The sequence below is a fragment of the Bos taurus genome, chromosome 3 (assembly GCF_002263795.3).
Source record: "Bos taurus isolate L1 Dominette 01449 registration number 42190680 breed Hereford chromosome 3, ARS-UCD2.0, whole genome shotgun sequence".
Lineage (NCBI taxonomy): Eukaryota > Metazoa > Chordata > Mammalia > Artiodactyla > Bovidae > Bos > Bos taurus.
The window spans coordinates 75,412,363-75,433,498 of NC_037330.1; the positions used below are offsets into that span (position 1 = coordinate 75,412,363).

Genomic DNA, 21,136 nt, shown 5'->3' on the forward strand with positions numbered 1-21,136 from the left:
GGCTCTAACTCGTTTTCAAAAATAGGCCAAACAAAACATGGCTACTTATTTCTGATGTCTGGTTAAAAGATGGGTCTGTATTTCCAGTCATGCTCTGATGAGGCTCAGTTTTGGATCTTTCTTTTGGCATCTTTATGAGAATGCTCAGCTGATAGCTCACATTTTGCATTTAAAACAGAATCTGTCATGTTTTTGTACACAATAGCCCCTTCCAACATATTTTAATAGTATCATTTTTCTGGTTTTCAAGGATAAAAATCTTATCATCCTTGATTTCTCCTTCCTGTTTATCCTCCAGTCTAGTCAAATGCTAGGAAAGAAGGTCTAAGAAGAAAGGTATTCTTTCAGATTAGTCAAGTGGAAAGGATGTGGGATTTGGAGTAACATGAGCCTAAGTTTCTACTCTATGGACTTAACCATTTTCTTGTTTTGTATACGTTTAGTAAATTCTTTTAATTTCATTGTACTTCAGTATCCTTGGACTTAAAGTGAGGATAACAAAACCTATTTGTCAGAGTTAATCTAAAGGACAAAAGAGCTACTGCATATGAAGAGCCTAGCACACAGTAGATGCTAAATAAGTGTTGCATTTCCTGTCTTCTGCTCTTTTCTTAGCTCTTCCATCTGTCTCCCCGCCCCCCCCCCCCTTTTCTACTGTTAATCCACTGGTCCAGGCATGTGAGCTAATAAGTGTTTAGAAGAACTTGGCTTTGGCATCTGTTTCTCAACTACCTGCTACTTCAAGAAAAACTTCACAAAACACAGGTAATTTATACATTTAAGAACCTTAATTCTTTTGTAAATTATATTCCTCTATAACAGTATGCTTTATACACTTTTTCCCACCCTCTCAGTTCACAAGATTGCCATTTGCCATTTTCTTGACTCATCAATTCCAGTGTTTCTTTAACATATTGAGGCCTCTATCATTTAAAGATTTCTGTATCTATCTTGCCCCTTAAGTCCTATCAACCATCATCATCTGTTTCTTCAATCCACTTCACTGGGTTTCCACCCATAGCAAGGTTGGCAACTACTCATATACTAGAAAATACAACAGTCCCTCTTCTGTCATCTCTTAAAACAACTTGTGTCATTAGCTTCCATGACAATAGCACAGGGTTTCTTCCAGTATCCATAGCAACGTTTTCTCTCCTTGTTTTCCTAATCTGTCAATGGTAACTTTTTCTAAATCCCTTTTCAGGCTTTACTCTCTTATCTCCCAAACCCACTCTGTTAGCAAACTCTATTAACTTTACCTAAAGAGCATAATTTGAAATGCTTTGCTTTTTCTTCACTAATGCTAGTTGCTCAGTTATGTCTGACTCTGTTGTGACCCCACGGACTGTAGCCCACCAGACTCCTCTGCCCATGGGATTTTCCAGGCAAGAATACTGGAGTGGGTTGCCATTTCCTCCTTCAGGGGATCTTCCTGACCCAGGGTTCAAACCCATGTCTCCAGTCATTCCTGCACTGGCAGGTTCTTTTACCATTGTGCCACCTGGGAAGCCCTCATTTATTTCTACCTTGGTGTATTTCCTCTGTCTGGAAGGCTCTACCTAAAATCTACCTTGTTGATTCTTCACCATCATCTGAAAGGTATTACTGTCCTCTTAACCTAAGCAATTTCTCTGCTTTATTTTCATCATGATACCTGCCATGATCTAACATTTTCTCTTAAAAATTATTTTTATTCTCTTTTTGCAGCAAAGGAAGTTTTGTGACAAGACTGACTATTTTCCCCCTGTTTATTTAACTTACATGCAGAGTACATTGTGCAAATTGCCAGGCTAGATGAATAACAAGTTGGAATCAAGATCACTGGCAGAAATATCAACAACCTCAGATAAGCAGATGATATTACTCCAATGGCAGACATTGAAGAGAGGAACTAAAGAGCTTCTTGATGAGGTGTAAGAACAAGTAAGAAAGTTGACTTGGAACTCAATGTTATAAAAACTATGATCATGGCATCCAATCTTATCACTTCATGGCAAATAAATGGGAAAAAATGGAAACAGTGGCAGATTTTATTTTCTTGGGCTCCAAAATCACTGTGGACTGGGACTGCAGCCACAAAATTAGAAGATGCTTGCTCCTTGGAAAAAAAAATATGACAAATCTTGAGAGTGTATTAAAAAGCAGAGACATTGAAGACAAAGGTCTGTCTAGCCAAAGCTATGGTTTTTCCAAAAGTCATGTATGGATGCAAGAATTGAACCAAAAAGAAGGCTAAGCACTGAAGAATGGATGCTATCAAATTGTGAGGCTGGAGAAGACTCTCAAGGATCCCTTGGACTGCAAGATCAAACCAGTCAATTCTAAGGGAAATCGACCCTGAATATGCATTGGAAGGACTTATGCTGAAGCTGAAGTTCCAATGTTTTGGCCACCTGATGTGAAGAGCCGACTCATTGGAAAAGACCCTGATGCTGGGGAAAACGGAAGGCAAAAGATAAAGGGGGCAACAGAGGATGAGATGGTTAGACAGCATCACCAGCTCAATGGACATGAATGTGAGCAAACTTTAGGAGATAATGAAGGACAGAGGAGCCTGGTGAGCTGCAGTCCATTGGGTAACAAACAGTCGGACACAACTTAGTGACTGAACAACAACAAAGGTTTTGTGAGAATAGGAAATTATTGGTTTTCCTCAATAATGTATCTCCAGCTTCTTTAACAGTTGTCTGCATGTAATTGGTACTCATGAAATGTTTGCTGAGTACATGAACTAATCAATACTTATATTTTACCTAAAATTTGTTTTTTTTATACCATTTCCCAAAAATTGACAGTAAAAAATCAATAAGTTTTCAATTGCATTGAAATTCCAGTGTGATCTGATATTTGTGTAAAGATTACCAATAAATGATGGGATGAGTAAGTTTCCAGTTACAAGATAAAACATTTCAAAAACTGACTGGAGTACTACAGAAGTCCCAGTTTCTCACTAATACACATAATAGAGGGTTGCTAAGACTACAGTGTTAGAGAAGACTCTTGAGAGGCCCTTGGACTGCAAGGAGATCCAACCAGTCCTTCCTAAAGGAGATCAGTCCTGGGTGCTCATTGGAAGGACTGATGTTGAAGCTGAAACTCCAATACTTTGGCCACCTCGTGTGAAGAGCTGACTCATTTGAAAAGACCCTGATGCTGGGAAAGATTGAGAGCAGGAGAAGGAGACGACAGAGGATGAGATGGCTGGATGGCATCACCGACTTGATGGACATGGGTTTGGGTGGACTCTGGGAGTTGATGATGGACAGGGAGGCCTGGCGTGTTGCGCTTCATGGAATCACAAAGAGTTGGACACGACTGAGTGACTGAACTGAAGACTATACACTGTTGAAACAAAAAAACATTTTAAACAAAAGTAGAAATCTGAGTAACAAAAAATTATCCACATGTACACAGGGCTTTGTTTTGTTTTGATTTTTACAAATTTATCCTTTGTCTTGCTTTCCTTTGGGCCCCGTAAGAGTCCATCTATGTTGTTTATTTATTGAAAGAAAAAGCCAGTGCATTTGAATGCTAAAGTAATTGTAGGTGAAAGAACAGATTTGGATAAAGATGCTTCAGGCAAGAGATTACACAGATTCAAACTTTGATAATTTATGTACCACTCATGTGACAATTTTATTTCAGATTTGGCTTTATCATATTTAGATAAATTCTATACCTTTGGTACTGGCAGACAGAATAACACACACTATGCACACTGAGTATCTTTAAGGGAATGAGAGAGTTGAAAAAAGTAATTTTTTTTACTTTTATTGAGTTTTCAGAGAGCCCTCCATAAATACAGGTGGTGCTACTTATATAACATGCCAGTTATAGACTGTATTTCTGCAAGACAAATTCTTAAGGAATTGTCTGTTACTGTGAATTTTTTTTTAAATTAGGCAATTTATTAAACAAGTAGCAGTTTTTATATCCTGCATGTGTAAATTTAGCCTGTGTTTCATCTAGAGCAAAGCTTTTCACATTTTTACACATGACAGTTGCTTAACAACTATACTGAAACAAGTAGTTTTTTTTTTTTTTTTTTACTTTGAAAGAGTCCTCTTGAGTTGAAGAAAAAAAATCAATGATCATTTAAGTTTTGATAAACAAATCATAATTATGAACAAACAATTCAAAATTTGTCCCCATAAAATATATCTTCTTTGGCTCCTTTGGTGTCATTAGACTTCTCACAAAATAAGCTAGTGCCCTTGATTTCAAACAATTTTATTTAAAGGCCTAAGAAAAACATGGTTTCAGGCTCCCTAATTCTAATTAGCAGATATGAGTGAATTAAAAGAAGAAAGAATCAATAAAATTGCAGATATATGATATGTAGAATATTAGAGGACACTTTTTTTGCTTATCAAAATCCATTCTTTTCCCACTAGAACCTCAACCTTCTTTTTATTTTTTATTTTGTTTTCAACCTCCTTTTTAAAGGCATCTTTCACTGTATAATATTTTGGGAGGCATCTGGAATTTGAATCTTCGGTTCAGTTCAGTCGCTCAGTTGTGTCCAACTCTTTGCGACCCCATGAACCGCAGCATGCCAGGCCTCCCTGTCCATCAACAACTCCTGGAGTTCACTCAGACTCATGTCCATCGAGTCAGTAATGCCATCCAGCCATTTCATTCTCTTTCGTCCCCTTTACCTCCTGCCCCCAATCCCTCCCAGCATCAGGGTCTTTTCCAATGAGTCAACTCTTTGCATGAGGTGGCCAAAGTACTGGAGTTTCAGCTTTAGCATCATTCCTTCCAAAGAACACCCAGGGCTGATCTCCTTCAGAATGGACTGGTTGGATCTAGTCCAAGGGACTCTCAAGAGTCTTCTCCAACACCACAGTTCAAAAGCATCAATTATTTGGTGCTCAGATGTCAAATTCTTAAGAGATGTATGTCATGGTTATATGGGGGTGTTTGAAAGTACACTTCTCACAAAAGCAGCAGTGTTTGGTCTGTATTGTCAATGCATTGTGAATTCTATGCAGAAATTCAGAACTCCCTTGGTTGCTGCAATTTTTTTTTTCATGTAAAGTTCTTCAGGCTCTTATTGATTTGGGACCTGAGACACATTTTGAATGGACTTTCATCTTTACCTAAAATAACCAGTTGTTTTTTATGGCCTAAAATTAAAAAAAAAAAAGACAACAAAAACTGACACCACTGTATATACATACTAAGTAGTAAATGCATAGGCATTTGTTGAATAAAATTTTTTATTATCATAGTACAGTTTATATAAATTTATATTAAAAAGCAAATCAACTTCATTAAACATATGCTCTTTCTTATCAAAATAAGCCATTGCTGTTAGCTCAAGAGTTATATATCACTTTGCTGTTCTTATAGTGCTTTCTTGTACTTTATAGTATTTGATGCTTACTGCAATCCCAGGAGATGGGCAGAAACAAATTTGTTAGAATCTAATGAAGATGAGGAAGCTAAGATTCAAAGGGGTTAAGTAAGATGCTCAAAGTCACCTGATGAATTTTTGTCAGAACTTGTGTTAAAACTAGGTCTTCTCCATTCAGAACTCTACATTTACTGTATTACTTCTGAGATAACAATCAGTAACTATAGTCACTATTCTGTTTTTCAGAATACTTCCTTCCATTGTTTAGCATTTAAATCTATTTCAAAGGAATCTCAAATGAGTGAATCACAGGTTAAGTTTGAAAGGGATTTTAGAGAAACTATTCCACCCTCTACTTCCATAGACGTTAAAGTATATTTCTTGACATTGCTCCTATAACACTTCTAGAGTCAGAGAGCAGTTTATTAACTTGAGAAAGTATTATGTGAAAGTTCTATTTTACATGGATGAAGTACTTAAGAGTTTGAGAGTAAAAATAAATGCAGAGTGTACTGTGTTAGGTAGTGGATTATGCAGGAACATCGAAAACTATCCTACCTCACTTCAACCTCCTGAGTCAGCATTGAAAACAACAACAACAACCACAACCAACAAATTCAATGAGAGAGTTTTATTTTCTATGTTCTATGCAGATATGTGCCAACATTTCCAGTCCTCACCTCTGGCTGCTGTCAAAGGTCTTAACTCTTTGCAAGATAATATACATTGTTTCAGAGGAAGCTATGGGGACTTTTTACAAGAATGATACAGTATTTCAGCGGTGTTTTACTACTGGTTAACAGGATTGAACTGTACTAGAAATCTTCTAGAGATACAATTAAGCCTAAGGTTTTGTTGAGGGAAGTAAGCGGTGGTGGCCAGCATTGTTTATTTTGTCTAAGAATAACATGGGTAAAGATTCTCTGGTAAGGTGATGTTTGAGCACAGACCTGGAGGAAATGAAGCAGAAGGCCATGAGGAAGAGCAGCACTGGCAGAGGAAAGAGAAGGGGCCGTCTCTGACCAGAGAGCTTGCCTGACTTTTATGTGTCGGCTCAGCCGAAACAGTTCCAGCACTGTTGTCAAAACCCATTCTTTGGTCATACACTTGGAGCTCTATTTTACCTACTGGCATGATTCAGGCGTGTCTTTGTTGCTCATTTTTTTTTTTTTTAAAGAGTCAGTGAATATTTCTTCCATGTCACGGCCAGTGACTGGATCAAGCTATGCCAAAATTTTCACCTAAAACATCCCTGTTTGATAAGCTCTTGTCTGTTTTACACTGGATAATCAATTTCTCAGCCTTATAGTCTTGCATGAGTGACCAAGATAGAGTAATGAGCACCATCCATCTGTTTATTGGTAGCCCTTGCCTGACACCTGGCTTCCCAATGTCTGTTTCCTTCCCAGAAGAAGCAACTGTTGATATGGAAGTGCTTTTTTCCCCTAGCATCTCTCAGCTTAAGAACAATATTCTGAATACAATGGATGTAATATCATTAAGATGATGAAGCATCTGGGAAGCATGTCCTTGAAAACTGGTTTGAAAAACTTGGAAACTCGTCTTGGAAAACAGAACTCTAAGCTAATGTATACAAAAATCCTTTAAAATGTTTTGAAGACCAAGGCAGTAACTCCAGAAGCATAGTTCTTTATCTAGAGAAGGCATTCCTTCATAATGTTAGCAGCACTCTGAGTGCCTAGCCAAGTTTTAGATGGATAGACAGGTGAATGGATCTACATCATTAACATATTGCAGAACTTGCAAATAACCAGACCTTTCTGATAATATAATGGTCTGCTTCTTAAGTGAGTGGCTTCTTCTACCATAGAAAGGTTCACGAAGACGTTGGATGATTGTTCTAAAAAAGAAATAATAGACATTTTTGCACTGTGTGGAAAATCGGACTAGTTATTAGCTATAGGTTCTTAGAGATCAGTGGTCCCTGCCCACACAACATGGGGCACAAAGAAAAACTTCAGGTATACATTTTTGACTTGTTACACTAGCATAACCTATTCTATCTTAACTATAACATAGTCTTTGATTTTAATTTTGGATAGAAATTTAACATCCCTTGTGGCCTAAGAGAAGTTAATTACCTTTTCTGACCTTGATTTGCTTATTATAATAATTAAGGGTTTAAATAAAATAATTTCCAAAGTTGCATTTACTGCAAAATGCCATAACATGATTCTGTGAGTCAAGGAAATTCTCTGGGGAACTGGTGGTATTGTCTATTACATATGCACTTGGTGTAGCTGTTTGGGTAAATAACATCACTCACTATGGACAGAGGATGCAATGGTCAGATGGCATCACTAACTGAATGGACATGAGTTTGAACAAATTCCGGGAGATAGTGAAGGACAGGGAAGCCTGGTATGCTGCAGGTCATGGAGTCACAAAGAATTGGGCACGACTTAGCAACTGAACACCACTATGGACAGAGGACTGTTTTTCTAGAAGCTGTCTTTGGAGATTTCAGTTAGAAATGAAGACATGCCACACATTTTTTGATGGAGAGTTTAATACACAGAACCATTTTGAAATCTTACAAAATCCTACTATTCTACCCAGGGTTATTAATATTGAAAATTTCCTTTCTCTGTGGTATAAGAATGATAAGTGCCAATTATTGATTTTTTAAATTCCAAGTGCTCCATAAACATTATCATACCAAGCACCCTACCTACTTATGTATCTACATATGTATGTATGTGTGTGTGTGTGTGTGTGTGTATATATATATATATATATATATATATATATGTATCTTTCTGTCTAACCTAGGAATTGATGCTATAATTTTCCCAGTTTTACTAATGAAGAAACTGAGGTTTTCAGAAAATGAAATACCTTCTTAACCAATTAGCAGTGCTAAGTTCTGATACCAGGTTTGTCTGAGTCCAAAGCCAAGGTTCTTAACCTCTAAAATATTTCTGGATAGTTTAAATGGAGAAAATTTAGTAAGTACAGTATTTCAAATTTAGTCCCATCCTCTTGCATATAAGGGCGTCCCTAGTAGCTCAGCTTATAAAGAATCCACCTGCAATGCAGGAGACCCTGGTTCAATTCCTGGGTTTGGAAGATCCCCTACAGAAGGGATAGGCTACCCACTCTAGTACTCTTAGGCTTCATTGGTGGTTCAATTGGTAAAGGATCTGCCTGCATGCAGGAGACCTGGGTTCAATCCCTGGGTTGGGAAGATGCCCTGCAGAAGGGAAAGGCTTCCCACTCCAGTATTCTGGCCTGGAGAATTCCATGGTCTATAAAGTCCATGGGGTCATAAAGAGTCAGACATGACTGAGCGCCTTTCACTTTCACCTTTCTTTCATATATAGATAAATTGATCTCTTCTACCAAATTCACTCAGTGTCTTTCAATTTTGGTTCATATTGACTTTACAAAAATTATTTCTATTATCTTTTTTAAAGTTTCTCTTCAATTTTAAGAAATTTCTTTGTAGTTTTTTTCTTTATTGCACTTTTTTCACATTTGCCTTTCCACACCACTTCATTTATAATATACATCTGTGATGTTCTTTTACTTTGTATAATTTTAAGTTTCCAATTCCAAATAACAAGTAAAGCAGCACTAAATTATAAACTGTGTGGGTTTCTATCACTGTGTGAAAGGTATGTCATTTTTATATTTTTACCTGTCAAGCAACACGGATTGAACTATTCCTCATCAAAAGACTTCCTGTTCTTTCATATCTATTTTTGCATCTTTTCTGACACACTCTTGACATTCTTTTCCTAATGCCATTAACCTTGACTCTGTTCTCTACCTGTTGCATAAGAACTTAGATATTCATGGCCAGCTAGAACATTCTCAGTATAAAATATCAGAATGAAGATAATAAAAAAAAATTATAAAAGGTAATTTTTGCCATAATGTAATATCGAGAATACAAATGGTTATCTCATTACTCAACAAATCTGAAATCATAAAGGTAACAACATCAAATAGTACCAGAAAAACAGTAAAAATAAGAGAGCAAGCAAAAAATACTATATTTAATCTAACTTTGAAAGCTTTAAATCTCCTAAGGACTCAGTATTTTGCCTAGAAGTCCTTACAAACTTTGATGAAGATGAACTATTCTTCATAAAACAGGGAAGTTATAGCATTTTGTTTGTAGTGTACCTTGTGGTAATCTTCCCTCCAGTCCTCGTATCTTGTTCCCTTGTATTGCTGCCAGTAACCACAACTCCACAGAGGTGGCCCATCATGGTTCAACCCAATCAGAGTAATCCTATTTTTCTTGCATAGTGGATCCCATGGCAAAAGGACTGGATCAACAATGAACATGTGACACAAGTCCAGTGAGATCTAAGGACAAGGTAACCGAGGAATTCTGGAGGAGCCACTTCTTGTCCTTCTTAGAAGAAGAGAAAGTTTTCAGAAGCCAAATATGTCTATTTTTGGAGGATGTGGAACTGAACACTAGAATTACTATATCCATCCTGCCCCCTGAGAGAAAGCCAGCCTCAGGAAAAGTTATTCCCACATAAAGCAAATAGAAATATACCAAGTCTGGAGTGTGTCCTGAAATGCATTTCCACTTATGTGAGCCAATCAAGCCTATTTCTTGTTAAGTCAGTTTGGATTGTGGTTTCTATTAATTAAACACACACATAAGGTGGCTCAGACAGTAAACAATCTGCCTGCAATGTGGGAGACCTGGGTTTGATCCCTGGGTCAGGAAGATCCCCTGGGGAAGGAAATGGCAACCTACTCAGTATTCTTGCCTGGAGAATTACATGGACAGAGGAGCTTGGTGGACTATGGTCCATGGGGTCGCAAAGATTCTGATACAACAGAGTGACTAACACTTTCACTTTTTCAGTGGGCCCTAATTGATATGTCAGCCCTTTTGTTTCTTAATTTACCTATTTTTTCAATAATATAGAAATATATACAGGTATTATTATGATCAAATTGTGAAATCAAATAATTTAAATCATATCTCAATATTAGATGCTTTAGAAGAAACTAATCTACAGGGTTGTTTTAGGAAAGTAATAATACTGAACTTTGAGAGCCAAAGAAACCCTGAAAGATTATGTGTAAAATCTTTGAAATGTATAAAGCATACTAATAACAAAAGATAACCATTTCTCCTAAACTCTAATACAGCAGAAAAGTGTTACTAAAGTCCTTGACTCATTTGTATTATTTTTCTTTATTGTTAATCCAAGCTCTCCTCCTTAAGCTCCTAGTGACTTGATATGTTGGAGAAGACAATGGCACCCCACTCCATGGGGTTGCTAAGAGTCGGACACGACTGAGCGACTTCACTTTCACTTTTCACTTTCATGCATTGGAGAAGGAAATGGCAACCCACTCCAGTGTTCTTGCCTGGAGAATCCCAGGGACCGGGAACCCTGGTGGGCTGCCGTCTATGGGATCGCACAGAGTCGGACATGACTGAAGCGACTTAGCAGCAGCAGACTTGATAGGTAAAACTCTCCAACAGCATTATCTGTCTGATGTATGAAGTCAAACCCTGCTGTGTGACTCTCAAGACCTTTCATTGTCTGAGTTCTTTCTGCTCTCCTTCTCTACCTACATATGTCAGCAGTCTCCTACCTGCACCTGCAGCTCCAGATCCTTCACAGTTTTGCTGCTCCTCTCCTCCCCTTCTCCATATATTCCATCTTAGCTTTTGCTTCTGTGCTTTTTGGTCAAGCCCTCGCCTCTCCCCTCCAACAGCAGTACTCTTCTCTGTACATAAGCTCTACCGCAGGACTTGGTTCTTTGGCCCTGATTATCTGTCATTGTGCATTCACCTCTAAAGCTTCAGTTTTCTCTGCAATTAGGTTGTCAGATCCTTGACAGCAAGGAATGAGACTGATTTCTCTTGTAATTCACTAAAGCTTCAACTACTGTGTAGTTGAGTAGATATTAAATGAGTATGTATTTGATCAATTGACCTTGCGCTGGCTATTTGTCTTACAGACTGTTGCATGGATCTAGAAAAAGATTTTAAATATCTGGATTGCCTCAGAACTGCCATATATAGCAAATAAATATACAGGATGGCAAGTTAAATTTTACTTTCAAATAAATAACAAACTATTTAGTTTTAGCATAAGTATATCCAATGCAATATTTGGGGTATAATTATACTAAAAAATGGCTTGTTTAGTAGTTTAAAATTTAAATTTTACTGGATGTCCTTTATTTCATCTGGAAATTCTAAATGGACCTGACCTTAAAAACAAAACAAAAAACTGTGTTTAATTTCTTAAATTAGAGCTAAATATCACATTTATGAATTGTTTAACTTTATATAGTTTTGCCAATCAAGTCCTATAGCACATGAAGTTCTCTGCATCATTTCATCTAGCAGTGGCAACACATAAATTGAGTATTCATTATGTAAAAGTCACCATGCATCCTCCTGTACAGGGAAGCAAAAATGAATAAGATGCTTCCTCTGCCCTCAAGTAGTTTATAGCCTGGTAGAAGATACAGCTCATTTTAGTCCTGTCTCTACTTATGTGCAATGTGGATGTTAATCCATATGGCCAATTTTTTTTTAGGCCTGACCCAGCCCTTCTGGGCAAAGATTCAAGATGACACTATACATTTAGGTTATCAAAAATGAAGAATATTTGCTTTGAAGTATACATTAAATAGCTCCTGTCTCTGAAGTATTATATAAACACCATAATCCATCATCCTAAACGAAGATAATTTTCAAAAATTCTTTTGATCAGAACACTTTATTCTGCTTTTGATAATTGTTAGCTTTTATGATGCACGGCTTCTCTGATAGCTCAGTTGGTAAAGAATCTGCCTGCAATGCAGGAGACCCTGGTTTGATTCCTGGGTCAGGAAGATCTGCTGGAGAAGGGATAGGCTACCCACTCCAGTATTCCTGGGCTTCCCTTGTGGCTCAGCTGGTAAAGAATCTGCCTGCAATGTGGGAGACCTGGGTTTGATCCCTGGGTTGGGAAGATCTCCTGGAGAATGGAAAGGCTACCCATTCCAGTATTCTGGCCTGGAGAATTCCATGGACTGTATAGTCCGTGGGTTGCAAAGAGTCACTGAGCAACTTTCACCTTGTGATGGAGGATTTTTTTTTCTGGTTCTTGGATATTTAATGTGCATTTTTTAGCATAAGCAATAGAAATGTATTGCATGACATCTTTTTCTCTCTGAGCTATCACGTAAATTCTTCACAGGTAGATGCCATGCTAGCTACTTAATCCGAGTCACTTATTTAGGTGAACAATAGGATCCAATGATTTGGATTTTATCTTTCTGCTGTGTGGCCTTGTTTGCTTTAGCTAATGTCTCCAATCTTTCCTGGTCATAGGCAGTGTGTGTTTATGTGTGTGCAAAATTTGATATTAGTTAAATTTTTTTAGCTGCATGATATTTATAAGCTATATGCCATATAAACTCAGTGATATTTGTTATATTCAAAGATTTCAAATTCCAGAAACAACACCATGTTTTACATGACAGTATCCTTGATTTTTTGTGTGTATGTGTATGCATAAAAGCATTTCTTAGACTTAACATATAATTCAAGACTTTAAAACAATGTTACCTTAACATACAATATACAAATTTTCAGTTCTGGAATAGAGAGTACCATATTTTCTCTTTCTTTTCTAAATATAAGCTATTGATCTCAACTCACCAATCTGTATTTTCTTGAAGAGTATCTTAAATTAAAATAAAAATGCATATCCCATAAAGTAATGATTTCCATGGTTATTAACATATCACAAGAAGTTACAAATGGAGTGGCATTAAAAAGTGATGAAACTATTGGGAAAAGTTATGCTAACTTGAATGATTTGTCAATTACCTAGATAGAAGGCTATAGTTAGCATTATCATTATGCCAAGTCTTTGGAGCTATGAAATACTTATTTAAAGCATGTGTTTTAGGTTGTCAAAAATTACCTTTGGTAGCTCTTCAATTTGATTGGCATCTAGGTAAAGCTCCTCTAATGTCCGTTCAAAGTTAAAAACCTCCTTTGGCACCTGCTGAAGGCTGCAGTGGGAGTAGTCTAAAACGGAGATGATTTCTTCTTCACCTCGGAAACACCGGCACGGCACCAGGCGGCCAATGATCTTCCGCTTGGTGGTCATCTCCAGGCACTGCACTAGAGAGAAACAGAAAAAAAACAACTGCTTAACCACCAGCCTTGGAAGGCGTTCTTAAAATATTTAAAGCTTAGAAATTTAATTATGATTATATTTTATAATTACATAATGCTTTAAACAAGTTTACATAAGACACGCATATGGATTATATCATTTGATTCATAAACAGCTCTCAAAGGTATATAAGACAGATTTTTATTAACATCTAACAGATAAAGAAATGGATTCAGAAAGGGGCAGATAGTTCCCATTGTCACACAGGTTTGGAATGGCAGAACTGGACCAGAACACAATCCTGACTTAGTGCAAGGCTTACACTCACATTTGAAACATGGATCTATAATATAGATTTTTAAAATTTTATACTAATTGCAGTACAGGATAGAAAACTCCAGATTTGTTGGAAAAAATATATTTCCCTCATTTCTCTAAAATATTAAAAGTCAAGTTTTACCCATAAGGTTTATGATTTCCTCTTTTTGACTCAAATTTATTCCATTAATCAATAATTATCTATTGAATAGTGTGCTCTAGACATTCAACTATGTATGGGGGAGAGAGAAATAAATTGAACAAACTCCCTGTTGGAGACAGCTGTATTGGTTATTCACTTCAGAATAAGAATCTGTACTTATGAATGCTTTTATTTTAATGGGAGAAAACAATCATGGCAGAAATTTCTGTGATGTCCTGACATGTCTTTCGCTAAATTAGCACCAACCAAATGCCATAAAAACTTGCATGAATCGGTATCATGGCATCTACCACACTTCATTAAAGTTACTGTTTTTCAAGTCATTTTTGTCTAGACTCTAAGCCTCTTGAGGGTAAAAACTATTTTGTTCATTTTTACATTTATCTTGATTCTTGACATACAGTAGACAAGCAATAACCAATGTAAACTAAACAAATCAATTCATGAATGAACAGATGGATACATTTGAGAGTCTGTCCCCAACCACCATCAGATACTGGTAATTAGCTTGAAAATCTTCTCATTCTAACTAAAGGGTCACTATCTCTGGAATGTCTCAGGATAAATGAATAGCATCTTTCTCGGAGCTACCAGGCACTAATCTCATTGCTTCCTAATTATGTGTACTATTTCCCCATGTACAAGGTGGGTTCTTGAAGGAGAGGATCTTGTCTTTTTCATCTTTGAATTTATAGTAACAGTACAGTTTGCCATCTGCAGAAACAGCATTGAATGAGCATCAACTTGAAACTTGCATTTTATTCACTGATTTTACTTAACATAAACCTGTCGCAGAAAAAGAAAGCAATAGTTGACAAAAACAATGCAGTATTTTGTTTTGAAATGGCTTAGATTAAATCAAATTTGGAGGCAAATGAATACAATGTGCTTAAGAGATGGTAAAAGTTCAACCCAAAGCCACCTTTATTCTTCCTTTAACTTATGAAATTTATAAAACTATATTTTGCAGCAGGTTCATGAGTCAGCTCTTACACATGGTTATTTGTACATGGTAATTTGTAGAAGGTTTATCTAAAAACATTAAAAAGATGACCTTTCTTCTCCATTAGTTTCTATCTCTCAAAATCCTACATTTCTCATTTCTGGGAGCTTGAATTGGGAAATGTTATTTTACCTGACCTTACCTGAAAGCCCTGATTATAGGCTGATCTCTATATAGGATCTAGCACATATTAACAGCCAGTAAATGCAACTAATATCTGACACATACTAAACATTTGCTAGGTGCCTAGTATATGTCAGACACTGACACATATATACTGTCGTATATATATACGTATATATGTACCTAGTATATGTCAAATATACTCGGTACCTAGAAAATGTTTCTTGAGGTTATTGTAGTTGTAAAAGGTAAGTGATGATGGCTCAGACTATGAGAGTAGCAGTAAGAATGGGAAGAAGTGATGGACCGCCAAGGTATTTAAGAAGCAGAATCCCTAGCATGGGCGATGGATTAAATGAGAAAGTGGAAAGGGTACTGTAGGGAGAATTCTTGAAAAATTCCCAAGTTTTTAATTTAAGTCTCTAGTAGCCACATGACTACTCAGCTGTGATGCCATAAAGCTGACTCAAGGCATTTATCCTATCTATCTCTATGATTCACAGCTGATGAATCAATTGTCCATACATGGTTTTTACCCAGTACTTTACACTCACCCTTTAGTGCCAAACCATGTGGCTATTTCTTGATACCCATCTGTTGTTTCAACTGCAATTTTTTTATTATGAAGAGAAAAGAGAATATCCAAGCCTGTACCTGAACCATTTGGTCAGAGTGTCTACCGTCCAGGAAGCCTTTTGCAATTTAATGCACTTTTAGTACTGCTTTCCCTTTCATTGAAAGCATTGTTCCTCTGATAATGTCATTGCCTGCCAGTAACCTCTTTCTTTAGTTCAGTTCAGTTTAGTCACTCAGTCATGTTCGACTCTTTGTGACCCCACAGACTGCAGCACATCAGGCTTCCCTGTCCATCACAAACTCCTGGAACATGCTCAAACTCATGTCCATCGAGTCGATGATGCATCCAACCAGGAGATGGTTGTCGTCCCCTTCTCCTCTTGCCTTCAATCTTGCCCAGCATCAGAGTCTTTTCTAATGAGTTCCTTCTTCACAACAGGTGGCCAAAGTATTGGAGCTTCAGCTTCAGCATCAGTCATACCAATGAATATTCAGTACTGATATTTTTAACAATTGACTAGTTTGATCTCTTTGCTGTCAAAGGGACTCTCAAGCATCTTCTCCAACACCACAGTTCAAAAGCATTAATTTTTCAATACTCAGCGTTTGTTATGGTCCAACTCTTGCACCCATACATGACTACTGGAAAAACCATAGCTTTGACTTGATGGACATTTGTCAGCAAAGTAATGTCTCTGCTTTTTAATATGCTGTCTAGGTTTGTCATAGCTTTCTTCCAAGGAACAAGTGTCTTTTAATTTTGTGGCTGCAGTCAACATCTGCAGTGATTTTGGAGCCCAAGAAAATAAAGTCTGTCGCTCTTTCCACTGTTTCCCCATCTATTTGCCATGAAGTGAGGGGACTAGATGCCATGATCTTCATTTTTTGAATGCTGAATTTGAAGCCAAACTTTTCACTCTTCTCTTTAACTTTCATCAGGAGGCTCTTTAGTTATTCTTCACTTTCTGCCATAAGGGTAGTGTCATCTGCATATCTGAGGTTACTGATATTTCTCCCAGCATTCTTGATTACAGCTTGTGCTTCATCCAGCCCAGTGTTTCTCATGATGTACTCTGCATAGAAGTTAAATAAGCAGTGTGACAGTAAACAGCCTGGCGTACTCCTTTCCCAATTTGGAACCAGTCCATTGTTCCATGTCCAGTTCTAACTATAGCTTCTTGACTTGCATATGGGTTTCATAGGAGGCAGGTAAGGTGGTCTGGTATTCCCATCTCTTGAAGAACTTTCCACAGTTTGTTGTGATCCACACATTCAAAGGCTTTAGCATAGTCAATGAAGCAGAAGTAGACGTTTATCTGGAATTCTCTTGCTTTTTCTATGATCCAATGGATGTTGGCAATTTGATTTCTGGTTCCTCTGCCTTTTCTAAATCCAGCTTGAGCATCTGGAAATTCTCATACTGTTAAAGCCTAGCTTGGAGAATTTTGAGCAGTACTTTGCTAGCATGTGAGATGAGTGCAATTGCGCAGTAGTTTGACCATTCTTTGGCACTCCCTTTCTTTGGCAATGAAAACTGACCTTTTCCAGTCTGTGGCCACTGCTGAGTCTTCCAAATTTACTGGCATATTGAGTTCAGCACTTTAACAGCATCATCTTTTAGGATTTGAAATAGCTCAGCTAGAACTTTATCACCTCCACTAGCTTTGTTTGTAGTGATGCTTCCTAAGACCCACTTGACTTGTACTCCAGGATGTCTGGACCTAGGTGAGTGATCATACTATCGTGGTCATCTGGATCATTAATATCTTCTTTGTATAGTTTTTCTGTGTATTCTTGCTACCTCTTTGAAATGTCTTCTGCTTCTGTTAGGTCCATACCATTTCTGTCCTTTATTGTACCCATCTTTGCCTGAAATGTTCCCTTGGTATCTCTAATTTTCTTGAAGAGATCTCTAGTCTTTCCCATCCTATCATTTTTCTCTATTTCCTTTGCACTGATCACTTAGGAGGACTTTCTTATCTCTTCTTGCAATTCTTTGGAAATCTGCATTCAGATGGATATATCTTTCCTTTTCTCCTTTGCTTTTCCTTCTCTTCTTTTCTCAGCTATTTGAAAGGCCTCCTCAGACAACCACATGCCTTTCTTTTTCTTGGGGATGGTTCTACTCTTTCTCATCTCAGTTCACTACCTCTAGAACCCATTGATGACTTTGGTATCTAATTTATGGATTATTTATTCATTGTAACTCTTTCCATTCCTGATTTATACTCCTTAGACATAATAGCTTTCAACTTTTCCACCCTAAATTTCTAAGAAACTTAATTGTAATGCTACTCCATGATTTTTCCCTTACAGATTTTTGCTATATAACATGGTGGTTTACCTTTCTTCTAACAAAGTTTCACACACTTATAACCAACCAAAATATATATAGCAATTTTGTTTTAAATTAATAATACTTATTTTACTATAGCTATAAATATCACTACAATTTAATTACATTTTATTTCTTCTGCATCTTTTTATTTCTTTAAAAATTGCTTTACGTATTTCTTTGTTTTGGTTTTTTTATGTATCTTTCACTCATTCAAGTTGCTATCTCCTCTTCTCTTGGTATAGTGAAAAATGTGTCATTTATACTCAAGGATAATCCTTCAGGAGCACTCTACCTTCCTGTTTCTGTCTGGAGTGGTTCCTTTTCTAGATCTTACACACACACACACACACACACACACACACACACACAAGTGTATGTCTGTATATGTGTGTGCATGTGTGTCTGTGCATGTGTGTGTGTGTGAGTTTGATCCTAGAATATCTCTTCATTGTCGTTCTGTAAATTTTACATTTCCTTCTTCTGTTTTATTCTTATTTCCTGAACCCTTTGTCTTTTTCTTTCTAGACTTATTGGACTATAACAGTCAATGGTGAAATATAACATCCAGTAACTCATTGAGAGAGAATATACAGCAGGAACATGCTTTAGACCTCTGCATATGTGATCATGGTTTCATTTCACCTACAAATAAATTTAAAGCTTGGTCGGATATATACTTCTAGGTCAGAAGTAATTCTCTTTACAAATTTGAAGTCATTTTTAATATATTATTTTCTAGCTTTTAAGGTTGTTGTCAGGAAATCTAACTCCATTATGATTCAAATTCCTGTTTTACACCCACTTTCCCCTCTGCCAGAACATTTTAGAACTTTTATCTTATTCTTAGTCTTTTGAAATTTCATGACGATATGCTTTGGTATGTTTTTATTCATTTGCTGGGTACTCAATGGGCCCTTTCACTTTGAAAGCACTTATCCTTCTGTTGTTAAATTTTCTAATATTTTTTTAATTGAGAATTTCCTCCTCTTCATTGTTTTTATTTTCTTTTTATGCCATCCTGATTAATTGGACCTACTTCTTAGAATTACCTGGTAACTAAATTATTTTTTCTTTTGTAATTTTCGTGCCTTTGTCTTTTTATTTTATTTTCTGAGAGATTGTCTCAACTTCATCTTCTAAATCTCCTGTATTATCTTTTATCAGGTAACATATTCATACTGTCCAAAAATTATTTATTCCTTCTTAAATCATGCTCCTTTTTCACAGTGAAAGTTAAAGTAAAGTCGCTCAATCGTGTCTGACTCTGTGACCCCATGGACTGTAGCCTACCAGGTCTGACTCTGTGACCCTGTGGACTGTAGCCTATCAGGCTCCTCCCTCTATGGGATTCTCCAGGCGAGGATACTGGAGTGGGTTGCCATTTCCTTCTCCAGGGGATCTTCCCGATCCGGGATCTTCCTTCTCCAGGGGATCTAACCCGGGTCTCTCGCATTGCAGGCAGATGCTTTAACCTCTGAGCCACCAGGGAAAACCCCTTTTTCATAGTATCATGATTCTATTTCAGGGTGCCATATCACTTTCATTTCTCCCAGAAGATATCGTTGTTAAGTTGCTAAGTCAAGTCTGAATCTTTGCAACCCTATGGATTGAAGAATGCCAGGCTTCTCTCCTTCACTATCTCCTGGAGTTTGCTCAAATTCATGTTCACTGAGTTGATGATGCTATCTAATCATCACATCCTCTCTCACTCCCTTCTCCTCCTGTCTTCAGTCATTCCCAGCATCAGGGTCTTTTCCAATGATTTGGCTCTTTGCATCAGGTACCCAAAGATTTGGAGCTTCAGCTTCAGCATCAGTCCTTCCCATGAATATTTAGGGTTGATTTCCTTTAGGATTGATTGGCTTGATCTCCTTCCAGTTGAAGGGACTCTCAAGAGTCTTCTCCAGCACTACAATTTGATGGACTTTTTTGGGTGTGTGCCTTTTCCCCCTTGCTCCTAGTATTTATTCTCAGTTCTCTTTTCTCTTTGTTTCTTTTGGTCTTTATCTTTCATGATAGAGGTTTTTCACAAGTATCTGGTGATCCCTGGCTGTCCTTCAATTTTGAAGAGTGACTCCCTACAGAGCTAATTGGAGGCTTTGTATGCATAATAGGTTTCACTGCAGGATGACTGGCTGTAAGTCAAAGAATGTTCTGGTCTTCTGCCTGAGGCATAACTATGCAGTTTTGTAAATAAGGACCTAAGTCAGTTTTTCTATTTTCACTAAGTTTCTCCAGTCCTTTGTCTGATACTTTTCTCCAAGACTCTCAAGGAGAGTTATGAAACAAATTAATTTTTGTATCTCTTTGTGGAGAAGGATATGGCAACCCATTCCAAGTCTTGCCTGGAGAATCCTGTGGACGGAGGATCCTGGTGGGCTGCCGTCTATGGGGTCGCACGGGGTCGCACAGAGTCGGACACAACTGAAGCGACTTAGCATACATGCATGCGTGTGGGTATGTTATAATGTAGCTGACAATGTACTTTTTATAGAGATAAATATAAACTACATTGTCTTTCCCTGTCTTCTTAAAATTTGTTGAAATCTCTTATCTCTTGGTGTCTTTTCTTCAATTTTCTCTCTCCTTGTGAGTATATGCATTTAAAATTTTCTTTTAGTTTGGTGGAATTTTGGTTGTAAGTTCAGCTCAAGGTAAGTGGGGGATTAACTTCCATGTTTAAAAGAAAGTTTTCTTTTCTTTAATCCCCTTCATACTTTTAATTCCTTCTTATCTGACCTACTAGGAGCATTGGACTAGAACTACATTTTTCTTTCACAAACACTCTTTCCTTTCGCTCCCGATTTCACACTCTTCTGACTTTTATCCTTTTGCTCAGGTTTCTCAATTTCAGTCTTTTAAGAAGATCCATCTTCTCTTCCAAACATTGACATTTAAAATATTAGCATTATTCCCCAGCTAGTCTTGTTACCCTTTTAATTGTATGCTCTCTCCCTTTCAGTCTTTATAATCTCATGCACCTTTCCCAACTCTTTTCATTTAACTTTGATGAGTGATGGCTATGAAGTTTTTCAAATTTCTACTCAGATTTATTTCCCTCATCATTTCCACTTTGTGTTTTATGAACATCTCAAACATAACAATGTTCAAAATTGAAGTGATATTT

The 21,136-nt window shown here is 37.1% G+C and overlaps 1 protein-coding gene across 3 annotated transcripts in view; it reads right to left on the reverse strand.

Moving 5' to 3' along the window:
- LRRC7 (leucine rich repeat containing 7) overlaps nucleotides 1–21,136 on the reverse strand; it is a 613,767-nt gene that overhangs the window by 381,454 nt on the left and 211,177 nt on the right. For 2 of the 3 annotated variants that reach the window (XM_059884769.1, XM_059884770.1), the window contains exon 3: nucleotides 13,291–13,493. In XM_059884769.1, the coding sequence (XP_059740752.1) occupies nucleotides 13,291–13,493 (203 nt within the window). Of the gene's footprint in view, nucleotides 1–13,290; nucleotides 13,504–21,136 lie in introns of those variants that run through there. The other variant, NM_001192108.2, reaches the window with a different exon arrangement.